The sequence below is a fragment of the Balaenoptera acutorostrata genome, chromosome 13 (genome assembly GCF_949987535.1).
Source record: "Balaenoptera acutorostrata chromosome 13, mBalAcu1.1, whole genome shotgun sequence".
In the NCBI taxonomy this organism is placed as follows: domain Eukaryota; kingdom Metazoa; phylum Chordata; class Mammalia; order Artiodactyla; family Balaenopteridae; genus Balaenoptera; species Balaenoptera acutorostrata.
In genome coordinates, this window is record NC_080076.1 from 87,113,497 (window position 1) to 87,126,292 (window position 12,796).

General features: G+C 44.5%; 1 protein-coding gene and 1 non-coding gene across 7 annotated transcripts in view; both read left to right on the top strand.

The window, feature by feature from the left end:
- Positions 1–12,796, top strand: part of DNAH10 (dynein axonemal heavy chain 10) — a 152,442-nt gene that overhangs the window by 10,927 nt on the left and 128,719 nt on the right. For all 6 annotated transcript variants that reach the window (XR_009005127.1, XM_007189638.2, XM_057527371.1 and 3 more), the window contains 5 exons: positions 360–468; positions 5,070–5,185; positions 8,469–8,685; positions 10,586–10,743; positions 11,468–11,698. Coding sequence is in view for 5 of the 6 variants with exons in the window: in XM_007189638.2 (XP_007189700.2) it covers positions 360–468; positions 5,070–5,185; positions 8,469–8,685; positions 10,586–10,743; positions 11,468–11,698 (831 nt within the window). In the remaining variant the exon portion in view is untranslated. The remainder of the gene's footprint in view (positions 1–359; positions 469–5,069; positions 5,186–8,468; positions 8,686–10,585; positions 10,744–11,467; positions 11,699–12,796) is intronic.
- On the top strand, positions 7,058–7,130 carry TRNAG-UCC (transfer RNA glycine (anticodon UCC)). Its single transcript has one exon. It is a non-coding gene; the product is annotated as a tRNA-Gly (tRNA).

Sequence of the window (12,796 nt, forward strand, 5' to 3'; positions counted from 1 at the left end):
AGTTAGGATGTCAACATTTGGCCTGAGCTGTGCTAAATGAAATTAGGTTCAGCTGCTCTGTGAATATGCCTCCCCACAGAATACCCGAATTCAGAACAGGTTTGTTGCAATTTGTGGCCCAGAAAAGCTCGATCTGGACATTTCCCAGGTCACTTTATTCAAGTGTAGCTGCGGTGGCCAGTTGGTGAAAGAGTCAGCCTTAGAGTTCAGCGTCTGGGTGAATTTCAGCTCATGTGTGTGGTCTGCTGGGAAATGAGTTCAGCAGTGCGTGGAGTGGAGAGCTCAGGTGTATGTGAATATTAGGTGATTTGGATGCACGGTTGTATCTCCACGTGACTTTTTTGTTCCCCGTGTTTCAGAAAACTGTTAAGCAAATCGTGGAAAAGACATATCTCCATGTGCTTCGTACTCCTGTTCCTGAGGAGTTTCTGAACCAGAATGTGGTATATTTTCTCAGAAATACAAAAGGTACCTTTCCAGCATGAGCGTGTGTGAGTGTGGGTGTGCATGCACGTGCGTGTGTATATGTCTGAGACTCATTTTTAATTTTTACATGTCCTTGAGAAGATAGCTTTTTTTAAAAAAATTAATTAATTAATTTATTTTTGGCTGTGTTGGGTCTTTCTTGCTACGCGCGTGCTTTCTCTAGTTGTGGCGAGCAGGGGCTACTCCTCGTTGGGGTGCGTGGGCTTCTCACTGCGGTGGCTTCTCTTGTTGCAGAGCACGGGCTCTAGGTGCATGGGCTTCAGTAGTTGTGGCACACGGGCTTCAGTAGTTGTGGCTCGCAGGCTCTAGAGCGCAGGCTCAGTAGTTGTGGCGCACGGGCTTAGTTGCTCCGCGGCATGTGGGATCTTCCCGGACCAGGGCTCGAACCCGTGTCCCCTGCATTGGCAGGCGGATTCTTAACCACTGCGCCACCAGGGAAGTCCGATGGCTTTTTTATCAGTACTGTCAATCCTCATTATTCACGGATTCCATATTTGCAAATTCAACGACTCACTCAAAATTTTTGTAACTCCCAATCAGTATTTCGATGCTTTCATGGTCATTTAAGGACGCATACAGAGTGGGGAAAATTTGAGTCACCCAACACTCACGGACCCAGCTGAGGTCGGGCAAGGCCGTGCACCGCCTTATTTCATTGAATGCTATAAACAAGTGTCTTTATCGTGCTCTGTTTAGTACCACAGTTTTCTAATTTTTGTGGGGTTTTTGGGTGATTTCGCTGTTTAAAATGTCCCCAAGGCAGGGCTTCCCTGGTGGCGCAGTGGTTGAGAGTCCGCCTGCCAGTGCAGGGAACGCGGGTTCGAGCCCTGGTCCGGGGGGGATCCCACATGCCGCGGAGCAAGTGGGCCCGTGAGCCACAACTACTGAGCCCACGTGTCACAACTACTGAAGCCCATGCGCCTGGAGCCTGTGCTCCTCAACAAGAGAAGCACCGCAATGAGAGGCCCGCGCACTGCGACGGGGAGTGGCCCCCGCCTGCCGCAACTAGAGAAAGCCCACGCAAAGCAACAAGGACCCAACGCAACCAAAAATAAAATAAATAAATTAAAAAAAAAAAAATGTCCCCAAGGAAGGTGCTGAAGCGCTGGCTAGCCCTCAGAGAACAGGAAGGCTGTGACGTGCCTGGCAGAGGAGACTCGTGTGTTACGTAAGCTTCGTTCAGACGTGAGTGATGGTGCTGTTGGCCACGAGTTCGATGTTAGTGAATCAACAGTAGTGTTAAATAAGGTGTCTTTAAACGGAATCACACATAAAGAAGGTTATATACAGTCAGACCTCATTTTATTGTGCTTCGCTGATACTGCATTTTTTTTTTTTTTTTTTTTTTTTACAAACTGAAGGTGGGTGGCAACCCTGTGTGGAGCAAGTCTATCAGGGCCATTTTTCCAACAGTATTTGCTCACTTTATGTCTCTGTGTCACATTTTGGTGATTCTCTCAATATTTCAAACTTTTTCATTATTTATTATATTCGTGATGGTGATCTGGGATCGGTGCTCTTTGAAGTTACTCCTAGGATGCCCTGAAAGCTCAGATGATGGTTAGCATTTTTTAGCAATAAAGTTTTTTTTTTTCATTTTTTGGCCGTGCCACACGGCATGTGGCATTGTAGTTCCCCGACCAGGGATCAAACCTGTGACCCCTGCAGTGGAAGCGAGGAGCCCTCACCACTGGACCTCCAGGGAATTCCCAGCAATAAAGTATTTTTAAATTAAGGTGTATACATTGTTTTTTTTAGACATAATGCTATTGCACAGTTAATAGACTACAGCATAGTGTAAACATACTTTTGCACTGGGAAACCAAAAAATCCGTGTGACTCGCTTTATTGCGATATGCGCTTTATTGTGATCTGGAATCGAAACCACAGTATCTCCGAGGTCTGCTTACATTGATGGTTGATGAAAATGTTGTGAACAGAGGTTCACAGGAACCTAGACCCGTATTTCCTGTAGGAACAATGGCTCAGCATCCACTAATTCTGTGTTCGTGGTGACTTCATAGAACATAACTACTGCAAATAATGAGAATTGACTGCATTGATATCATCTTAGTTCTATTTATAACAATTAGAGGGAGATTCAAAATGACGTCACCCTGAGTTATAAGACGAGTTTTGGTGGGCTTTCTCCACGTTACTGTGTGATTTTATTTTATTTCATTTTTTAAAATGTTTTGGCCGTGCCTCGTGGCAGGTGGGATCTTAACTCCCCGACCAGGGATCGAATGTGCACCCCCTGCATTGCAAGCGCAGTCTTAACCACTGGACCTCCGGAGAAGTCCCGGCTGTGTGATTTTTTTTTTTTTTAGACGGAGGTGCCACTCAGAAGCCAAGTTCATCCTGCAGGGTAACTTCTTGGCTGGATGTTCCCGCTGTGCATTCCCACTGCACTGCCCAAGTGATTGTTCTCTGGTCTCTTCTGACCCCTTGCTCTTCCTCTTGCCATATTCCATCCAGGCTGACTCTCCGCTCTCTCTGCCTGCGCTTCCCCCATTTCTTCTGCCGTTGCCTCTACCTCCCAACCTGTGCATAGCATACCCTAAATTCTAGAACAAACATTCTGTTGCTTTTCTTTTCATTTTTTGAACTATGATGGCCCTTTGGATCCCGACCTCACCGCTAAGCTCTGAGCTTCTGTAATTCGTTCCTCCCAAGTGAGTGGGAATAAGAAGAAAGATGATAGATAGAGGCTCAGCATTAAACATCTACTGCCATTACAGTTCTTGTCCGGGGAGGGGCCAATCTCAGCTCAGTGCTTCCCTTTTTAAACTTTATTTATTTATTTATTTTTGGCTGCACTGGGTCATTGTTGCTGCGCGTGGGCTTTCTCTAGTTGCGGTGAGCGGGGGCTACTCTTCGTTGCGGTGCGCGGGCTTCTCATTGCGGTGGCTTCTCTTGTTGCGGAGCATGGGCTCTAGGCGCACGGGGTTTAGTAGTTGTGGCACAGGGGCTTAGTTGCTCCGCGGCATGTGGGATCTTCCTGGACCAGGGATTGAATCCGTGTCTCCTGCATTGGCAGGAGGATTCTTAACCAGTGCGCCACCAGGGAAGCCCAATGCTTCCCTTTTAACAGTAATCACAACCCAATACAGTAAGTCCCCTACATACGAATGAGTTCTGTTCTGAGAGCGCGTTCGTAAGTCCGGTTGTTTTGTTAAGTCCAACAAAGTTAGCCTAGGTACCCAACTAACACAATTGGCTATATAGTACTGCACTGTATTAGGTTTATAATACTTTTCACACAAATAATACATAAACAAACACAAAAAATAAGGAAAGCAGTTTTAACCTTACAGTACAGTCCCTTCAAAAGTACAGTAGTACAGTACAACAGCTGGCATGCAGGGGCTGGCATCGAGTGAACAGGCAGGAAGAGTTACTGACTGGAGGAGGGAGGGGGGTGGGAGATGGCAGAGCTGAAGGATCGTCAGCAGTGGGAGATGGAGGGCAAGCTACAATTGCACTCACGCCTGACGTTGATGGCTCAGGGTCTGGTTCCTTGCTGGAACCAGATGCACGTTCGCACCTTTGAAAGTTCTCCACCTGAAGGTTCGTATGTAGGGGACTTACTGTAACAACAATAATCAGCTTTGGGCAGGGTGGGAACGGCATTTACCCCGACTTTATTACTGTTTACTCTCATCATATTTTTTTTTACAGTTATCTTCACTGATGTCAAGCTTTCTTTCTTTTTTCATACTTAGTTTTTACATAGTTTCCCTTTAAGTAAATTTATTTCAGGAAAGAAGCATCTGATAGAAAGAAACCTATTAGGCAAAGAATAGTGCGCGTCTACACAGATGCAGGGAAAGGCATGTAGACTGAAGCTTGTGAAATAATTGCAGTTGATATGTTTGCTGTGTTTCCCAGTTACATTGAGAGAAGGGTCCAAGGGACCTTTAAAGTGTCTGCCGAGCTGATTGGTGCTGACTGAATTTTTGATCAAGGGGGTGGTGGGGACATGGGGAGGGAGTGAATGCACATCAAAGAAAACCTGGCCGAGAGGTAGGCTGTTCCCAAACTTGTCTTTTAAAACCCCATGACTTGGGAATTCCCTGGTGGTCCAGTGGTTAGGACTCGGCGCTCTCACTGCCGGGGCCCGGGTTTGATCCCTGGTCGGGGAACTAAGATTCTGCAAGCTGTGCAGTGTGGCCAAACAATGAAGAAAAAAACAACAAACCCCCCCCCCCCAAAAGCCCATGACTTGAAAGGTACTTTGGTGATGAATTGGGGAGGCATGGCTGGGAGTGGGGAGACAGAGCAAGCAAGGAACCCAAGAAACGTTTCTAGAAAATCCACAGTGTTTCTATCCTTGTTCAGCTGTAGACGATCCAACTAGATCAGCTCATGTGTGTGGCTCTTGGGTGCTGCTTGTGTGAACCTCTGAACCACAGCACGACCCTCAGCGTGTATTTGTTTCTCAGTGAGCGCATATCCTGACCTGTGCCTGGAACGTTCCTTTGTAGTTACTTGCGGAGGAGCAGCTGGTTCCCGTACACTGGGAAATGTTAGCTGTGTCCACTTCCCTCCTCATTTCATTCCCCAAATCTGTTCCTGTTTAGAGACCATCTCTGAGGCGACAGACATGAAGGAAGCTCTGGAAATTATGCCCAAAACACTGGAGTATGGAATTATAAATTCACACGTGCTTGGTCTCCTGAAGGATATTATATGTCAGGTAAGTACGGACGGAAAAAAGGATCTCAGCACTGTTTAAGAGTAAGGCCATCTAATTCACTGATTCCACGAAGAGGTGGTCAGCAGCTCTTAGATTCCAGGTGCTGTCATGGGCCCTGGGGACAGTGGAGCAGTGAGCAGGCCAGATGACAGCCCTGTGCTATGGGAGCTTATACTGGGGGAAAGACACCAAACACCAACACATAAACTGGAAAATATCAGGTAGTGACAGGTGGCATTAGGAAAATAAACCCTAGTAATGTGATAGAAATGACCTGTCCATGCGTGTGTGCATGCGTGTGTGTGTGTGTGTGTGTGTGCAGGGGGTGGTGGTAAGGGACGACCTTGCTGGGGAGGTGACATCGGAGCTTTCTTTATAGACAACCAATAAAATAGCCCATAAGCAGCCTTATTCACTAATGATAAGTTATTAGGGATATGTAATAGGGTGGGACTGAGGTGGTCAGGAAAGACCCCTCTGAGGAAGTGGCATTGAATTGAGGGGGGAATGAGGTGAAGGCATCAGACATGTGAGGATCTGCAGGAAGAGCATCCTGGGCAGAGAAAACAGCACATGCAAAGGTCCTGAGACAGGAGCAGACTTAGCTTGCTCAAGACACAGAAGGATGACCAGTGCAGCTGGAGAGTAGTGAGGGAAGTTTGGAAAGGAAGGTAGGTTTGAAGCATGGGAATAAAATGATCTGGTTTGCATTTTTCTTCTGGCCGTTGTGTGAACAACATATGCAGGGGCAAGAGCGTATGGGACCAGTAGACCTAAAAGCAGGCCATGGAAACGTCCAAGTGGTGGATGATGGTTGTTTAGGCTCCAGAGTTCAATCAGGGGAGGGAGCGGGAAGCAGACAGCATCAAGAATGTGTTGGACATGGAGCCAACAGGACTCGCTGATGACTTGGATATGGAGGTTTAGGAAAAGAGCATCCAGAATGATTCCTAGGATTTGGGTTTGAACAAGCAGGGAGATTTTGGAGTCATTACTGAGATGGGGGGGTGGGGTGGAGGGATCTGGAGAAAAAACCCAGAACTCTATTTTGCACATGTTAAGCTTGAGATGCCTCCTAGACATCCAAGTTGAGGTGTGAAGCAGGATGTATAAGTCTGGAGCTCAGGGGAGAACTCAAGGGGTTCTTCCAGAAATATTTATTGAGCATTTACTGTATTCTATAGCAGTAATCAACATAGTCAAGGTCTGTGCCTCACAGACCTTACATCCTAGTCAGGAAGATTTACGTTAAACAAGATCAATGAGAAAATATACAGTATGTTAGATAGTGACAGGAGTTCAGGAGAAAGATGAACCTGGGAAGGAGGTTAGGAAATGTTGGCAGGTGGTAAAAGTAGGGCTTTTGAAATTTTGGATAGGGTGACAAGGAAGACCTCAATGTTGTCTTTTGCTGGGACTATTGCAGTTGGCTTCTGATAGATTTCCCAGCTTCTACTTTTGCCCCTACACTATATTCTCCACATGCCAACCAGAGAGATCCTTTGCAAAACGGGAGCCACTGACATGGTGTCAAGCCAAGGGACTGGATGAAACAACCAAGGGAGAGAATATAGAAGGAGGAGAATGAGATGAGAGGGAAACTAGGGGGCAGGATGATAGGGGGCCAATTTATTATTTTTAAAATTGGGCAAGTAAAGGGAAGGCTCTAACCATTTATTCTGCCTTGTCTATATGAACTGGATAATCAAATAGATAAGTGTCTCTTTATAAAAGCATTTCAGCTATTAAAAAAAGAAAGTTTAGAATGAGACTATTTCAGTAGTGCAGCTGTCAGTGTGTTGAAGGATCTAGGTATTGAACATCAGTGGATGCTAAAATCAAAAAAAAAGAAAAAAAGAAAGAGAGAGGACTTCCTTGGTGGTCCAGTGGTTAGGACTCTGCACTTCCACTGCAGGGGGCACAGGTTCGATCCCTGGTTGGGGAACTAAGATCCTGCATGCCTCATTGGGTGGCCAAAAAACCCCCCAAAACCAAAAAAACAAGCCCCCCCAAAAGAGAGAAAAACCAAACATTATTTGTCTCCTGATAGAAGAAACACCAATAGTCTTGGCAAAGGGATTCTGAGCCAGTCTCTGGACCCAGCTGCCAATTTGCAGGAAAAGACAAGAGGAGCTTGTAGAGTTCCACCATGAGAGTGCAGTCAGCAAAATCCAGGCTGGGAAACTCAAAACATTCTGGGTTCTTCAATAAATTGCAAGTACATGTAGATTAAAAGAGTCTTAAAAGACGTATCAAATTTTAAGAAAAATGGGCAAAACTAAAAATCAAAACCCAACCCAATCAACCAACCCACCAAACAAACAAAGAAGCCAACCAACCTGTGGGCATTTGTACATCACTTTCTATGTGGGGGTAAGTTATGTAATTGTATTCAAGTGATTTCATAAATTCATGCTTCTGTCAACTCAACTTCCCAAAGACCGTGTGCTCAGTGTCTTCTTTATTTTAACCTTCACACAAACTTGGAGCTTAGCTGATGGGTTAACACCCAGTTCTCGCTTCCCTGTGCCGTAGTTTCTAACTCAGCTGCCCTGTGGCTGGCGGCAGCCAAAGAAATACAGTATTATCTTCTGGGTAGTCACCTCAGGCTTGGTTCAAACTCCTTACCCTTGGGCCATTCTCAGTCAAATATAATTTCTCTTTCTTTAGATCTGTGCTCTGGGCTGGAGTAGTTCACCATGTCACTGTATTGTTACTTTCTATTATAGCGTATTCAAAGCCAGAGGCAACTTGAGTGCATGAATTATTGGACATGGCGTGTGATTTGCTTCTTTTTTTTTAACATTTTTATTAGAGTATAGTACAGTGTTGCATTAGTCTGCTGTACAGCAAAGTGACTCGGTTATACATATACATGTATCCACTCTTTTAGATTCTTTTCTCATATAGGTCATTACAGAGTATTGAGAAGAGTTCCCTGTGCTATACAGTAGGTCCTTATTATCTATTTTATATAGAGTAGTGTGTATATGTCAATCCCAATCTCCCAATTTATCCCTCCTCCCTCTGCTTTCTCCCCTGGTAACCATAAGTTTGTTTTCTACATCGGTGACTCTATTTCTGTTTTGTAAATAAGTTCATTTGTACTCAGCCATAAAAAAGAACGAAATAATGCCATTTGCAGCAACATGGATGGACCGAGGAATTGTCATACTGAGTGAAGTAAGTCAGACAGAGAAAGACAAATACCATATGATGTCGCTTATATGTGGAATCTAAAAAAATGGTACAAATGATTTGATTCTTAATCTTGGCTTTTCAGGTTTTCTTGCCAGCCTTGTCCTTCAGTCAGCACAAGGATGCGAGCCTGGGATTCACATCTGGAGAAGTCTTGGACTCTTTTGAGTACGACATAGACCTACCTAGCATGCCCGGGGAAGCAATAGAATATCACAGCATTCAATTAATACGGGATGAATTTTTAATGAACATCCAGAAATTTGCAAGTAATATTCAAAGAACAATGCAGCAACTTGAAGGTAAGGCTTTATTTTTCTCCTCCTTAGTTAAGCAGGATGCGTTTACTTTAAGAAGAATTTAAGAGTTCAGGAGGTTTTTTTTTTTGTTTTAATTTATGATCGCTCTTGTTTACCTGCTCGTGATATGAAAGACACCAAGCTGGACATTGTAAGAAACACAAAGAGGAATGAAGAATGATGAATCCTTGTCCTCAAGGATCTTATAATCTGGTGCCCAAAGAACTATGGCAGAATAAGGAGCTTGAGAGAGATATTAGGGTCTTTAGGGCTTGGAAGAGTGAGACCATGTTGGAGAAGTGGTGGGGGAATCAAAGAGGACTTCCTGAAGGAGGCAGCATTTGACCTCATCTGAAAGGATGAGCAAGGCGTTGGTAGGTGGAGTTGGGGAGCAAGGGCATTTCGGGCAGGGAGAATGATGGACCTTTGGCGGTTCTCTTTCCATTCATTTTGCTAAGTACTCTATGAGATTCAGTTTCCTAAGCATTCTGTATTTTCAGTCTGAAGACCTAGCCTTTCAGTATGAAAAATTCTCTTGATAATTTCCTCCACTATTTGTCTCTGTTTTCTCTTGTTAATATTCCTGTTGGATATGTGCTGTTGATTCTGTTTCCTATCTTTTCACTTGCATTTTCCATCTCTTTGTCTGTGTATTCTACTTTCCTGAAGAGTTTCTCAACTTTTACCTTCACAACTTTTTTTTTTTTAATTTTATTTATTTATTTATTTATTTATTTATTAATGGCTGTGTTGGGTCTTCGTTTCTGTGCGAGGGCTTTCTCTAGTTGCGGCAAGCAGGGGCCACTCTTCATCGTGGTGCGCGGGCCTCTCACTATCGTGGCCTCTCTTGTTGCGGAGCACAGGCTCCAGACGCGCAGGCTCAGCAATTGTGGCTCACGGGCCTAGTCGCTCTGCGGCATGTGGGATCTTCCCAGACCAGGGCTCGAACCCGTGTCCCCTGCATTGGCAGACAGATTCTCAACCACTGTGCCACCAGGGAAGCCCTACCTTCACAACTTTTGATTAGACTTTTCACATCAGCTATCATCTTTTTAATTTTTAAGACCTCTTATTTTGTGATTGTACCTTTTCCATAGCATTCTGTTCTTGTTTGATGGATGCCATGTTGTCTCAAATCTCTGAGACTAATAATAGTTGGGATTAAAACATTTTTTTTGTCTGTTCTTTACATTGTCTCAATTTCCTCTGAAGTCATTGTTTCTGATTTATTCTTGGACTGTCTGTTTCATGCTGGAGGCTTTCTCGAATATCTGTTGAGCTCTGGTTGTTTGTTCAATTTTTAATTTTATTTTATTTTATTTGGCTGCATTGGGTCTTAGTTGCAACGTGCGGGATCTCCATCGCGGCACACAGGATCTTTCATTGTGGCGTGTGGGCTCTCTAGTTGTGGTACACAGGCTCCAGAGCATGCGGGCTCAGTAGTTGCGGCATGTGGGCTCTCTAGTTGTGGTACACGGGCTGTATAGGGCACAGGCTCAGTAGTTGCGGTGCATGGGCTTAGTTGCCCCATGGCATGTGGGATCTTAGTTCCCCGACCAGGGATCAAACCTGCATTGGAAGGTGGATTCTTACCCACTGGGCCACCAGGGAAGTCCCTGTTTGTTCAATTTTTAAATTGACATCACGTAGGTTGTAAACTCAGGACCGTCTTAAATAGCTAAATCATTTTGATCGCGCTTAACACTGGAGCAATGATCTAATTATCTAAAGTGTTTTAGTTACATTCTAATGAAAGAGAATGAGATATAGAAATATTAGGACAGGGAAGTACCAGGCCATATACTGATGTCTGGAGAGAAGAGCCAGCTGATGAACTTGAACATCATTGTCTGTAATCATTTCCCCCACACTAGTGGCTGACTGACCATTTTTATTCTACCAGGTGAGATCAAGTTAGAAATGCCAAGCATCAGTGTAGAGGGAGAGGTGTCTGACCTGGCAGCTGACCCAGAAACCGTGGAAATTTTGGAGCAATGCGTGATAAACTGGTTGAATCAGATATCAGTAGCTCTTGAGGGCCAGATGAAAAAGACGCCTCAGGTAATGTGTGCGATGCTTTTGAAGATCCCTGATCCAGTTCATGCTTGCTGTCCCGAGAAAGAGCCAGGAGTCTGGGGATCTGAGCGATCTAGCCTCTTTTCTTACTGTTTTGTGACCTCCTTAAAAATATCAAAGTAAACATACCCAAGGTGTCATTCTTGGGCTTTCTGAGGTTAGTGTGCTAATAGATGACTCTCTGTTATTGATAAAGTTAATACTGTGTATGGGTCAGGATGTTTGGGCTAAAAAAAAAAAAAAAAACGAACCAGGAAACCCAACTCAGCTGGCTTAAATAAGACAGAGGATTTGTTGGCTCACATAACTGAAAAGTCTAGAGGCAGTGCTGGATTCAGGTATGGTTTGATCAAGACTCTGGCACTCTAGCTGTGTTGCTCTGTTAATTTCTTGGTTCCAAACTCCTCTCTGAGGGGGCTTCCTCCTCAGGCTGGTTTCCTTCATGGTGGCAACCGGTAATAGTTTCTGACCCCACATCCACATACCACCTTGTCCAGAGAAAAATGGAGCGTCTACTATTCCCGACTGGAGTCCTGAGATTCACTCTGATTGGATCATCCTAGGTCAAGTGCCCGCCCCCGAAGTCCTTGTATGGATTAGCCCCTAACTAGAGCGTTTGGGAGGAGAGGCATGGATGCTGGAGGAACAGCCACAAGTGTGGACTCCCCGCTAATGATGATGCTGTTTGTGTGCTTCTGTCATCTCTCAGGGGAATGGTCCTCTGGCCGAAATTGAATTCTGGCGAGAAAGAAATGCCACGCTAAGTGCACTCCATGAACAAACAAAGCTTCCAGTAGTCAGAAAAGTCTTGGATGTGATCAAGGAATCAGATTCTATGCTTGTGGCCAACCTGCAGCCCGTCTTAACTGAATTGTTCAAGTTCCACATGGAGGCCTCAGACAATGTGCGGTTTCTTTCCACGGTGGAACGTCATTTCAAAGTACGCCGGGTGCACTGCACTTTGGAAAGTCAGCTCTGTAAACTAGATTTCACTTCCTTTTGTTTGTTCAGCATTTTTTAAAAAAAATTTATTTTATTTTATTTATTTATTTTTGGTTGCATTGGGTCTTTGTTGCTGCACGCGGGCTTTCTCTAGTTGCGGCGAGTGGGGGCTACTCTTCATCGCGGTGCATGGGCTTCTCACTGTGGTGGTTTCTCTTGTTGCAGAGCATGGGCTCTAGGCACGCCAGCTCAGTAGTTGTGGCACGCGGGCTCTAGACCGCGGGCTCAGTAGTTGTGGCGCACGGGCTTAGTTGCTCCGCGGCATGTGGGATCTTCCCGGACCAGGGCTCAAACCCGTGTCCCTTGCATTGGCAGGCAGACTCTTAACCACTGCACCACCAGAGAAGTCCGTTTGTTCAGCATTTTAAAAATTGTAGTAAAATATATATAACGTGATATTTATTATTCAACCACTTGTAAGAGTTCAGTAGCATTAAATACCTACCCATTGCTGGGTACCCCTCATCACTGTCTATATGCAGAACTTTTTCACCATCCCCAACATAAACTCAGCATCCCTTTAAACAACTCCGACTTCTGCCAGCCCTTGGTAACCTCTTTTCTAATTTCTGTCTCTCTGAATTTGCCTATTCTAGGTATTTCATAGAAATGGAATCATACCATCTTTGCCCTTCTGTGTCTGGTTTATTTCACTCAGCATAATGTTTTCAAGATTCATCCATGCTGTAGTTATATGTCAGAATCCCATTGCTTTTTAGGGCTCAATAACATTCCATTGTATGTATACACCACATTTTGTTTATCCATTCTTCTGTTGATGGACATTTGGGTTATTTCCACCTTTTGGCTATTGTGAATAATGCTGCTATGAATATGGGTATACAGATATTTGTTTGAGTCTGTGCTTTCAATTCGTTTGGGCATATACCCAAGAGTAGAATTGCTGGGACATCTGATAATTCTATGTTTAAGTGTCTGATAATTCTATGTTTAACCGTCTATGAAGATTCTATGTTTAACTCTTTTCCTCAGTGACTGCACCATTTTACATTCCCACCAGCAGTGCACAAGTGTA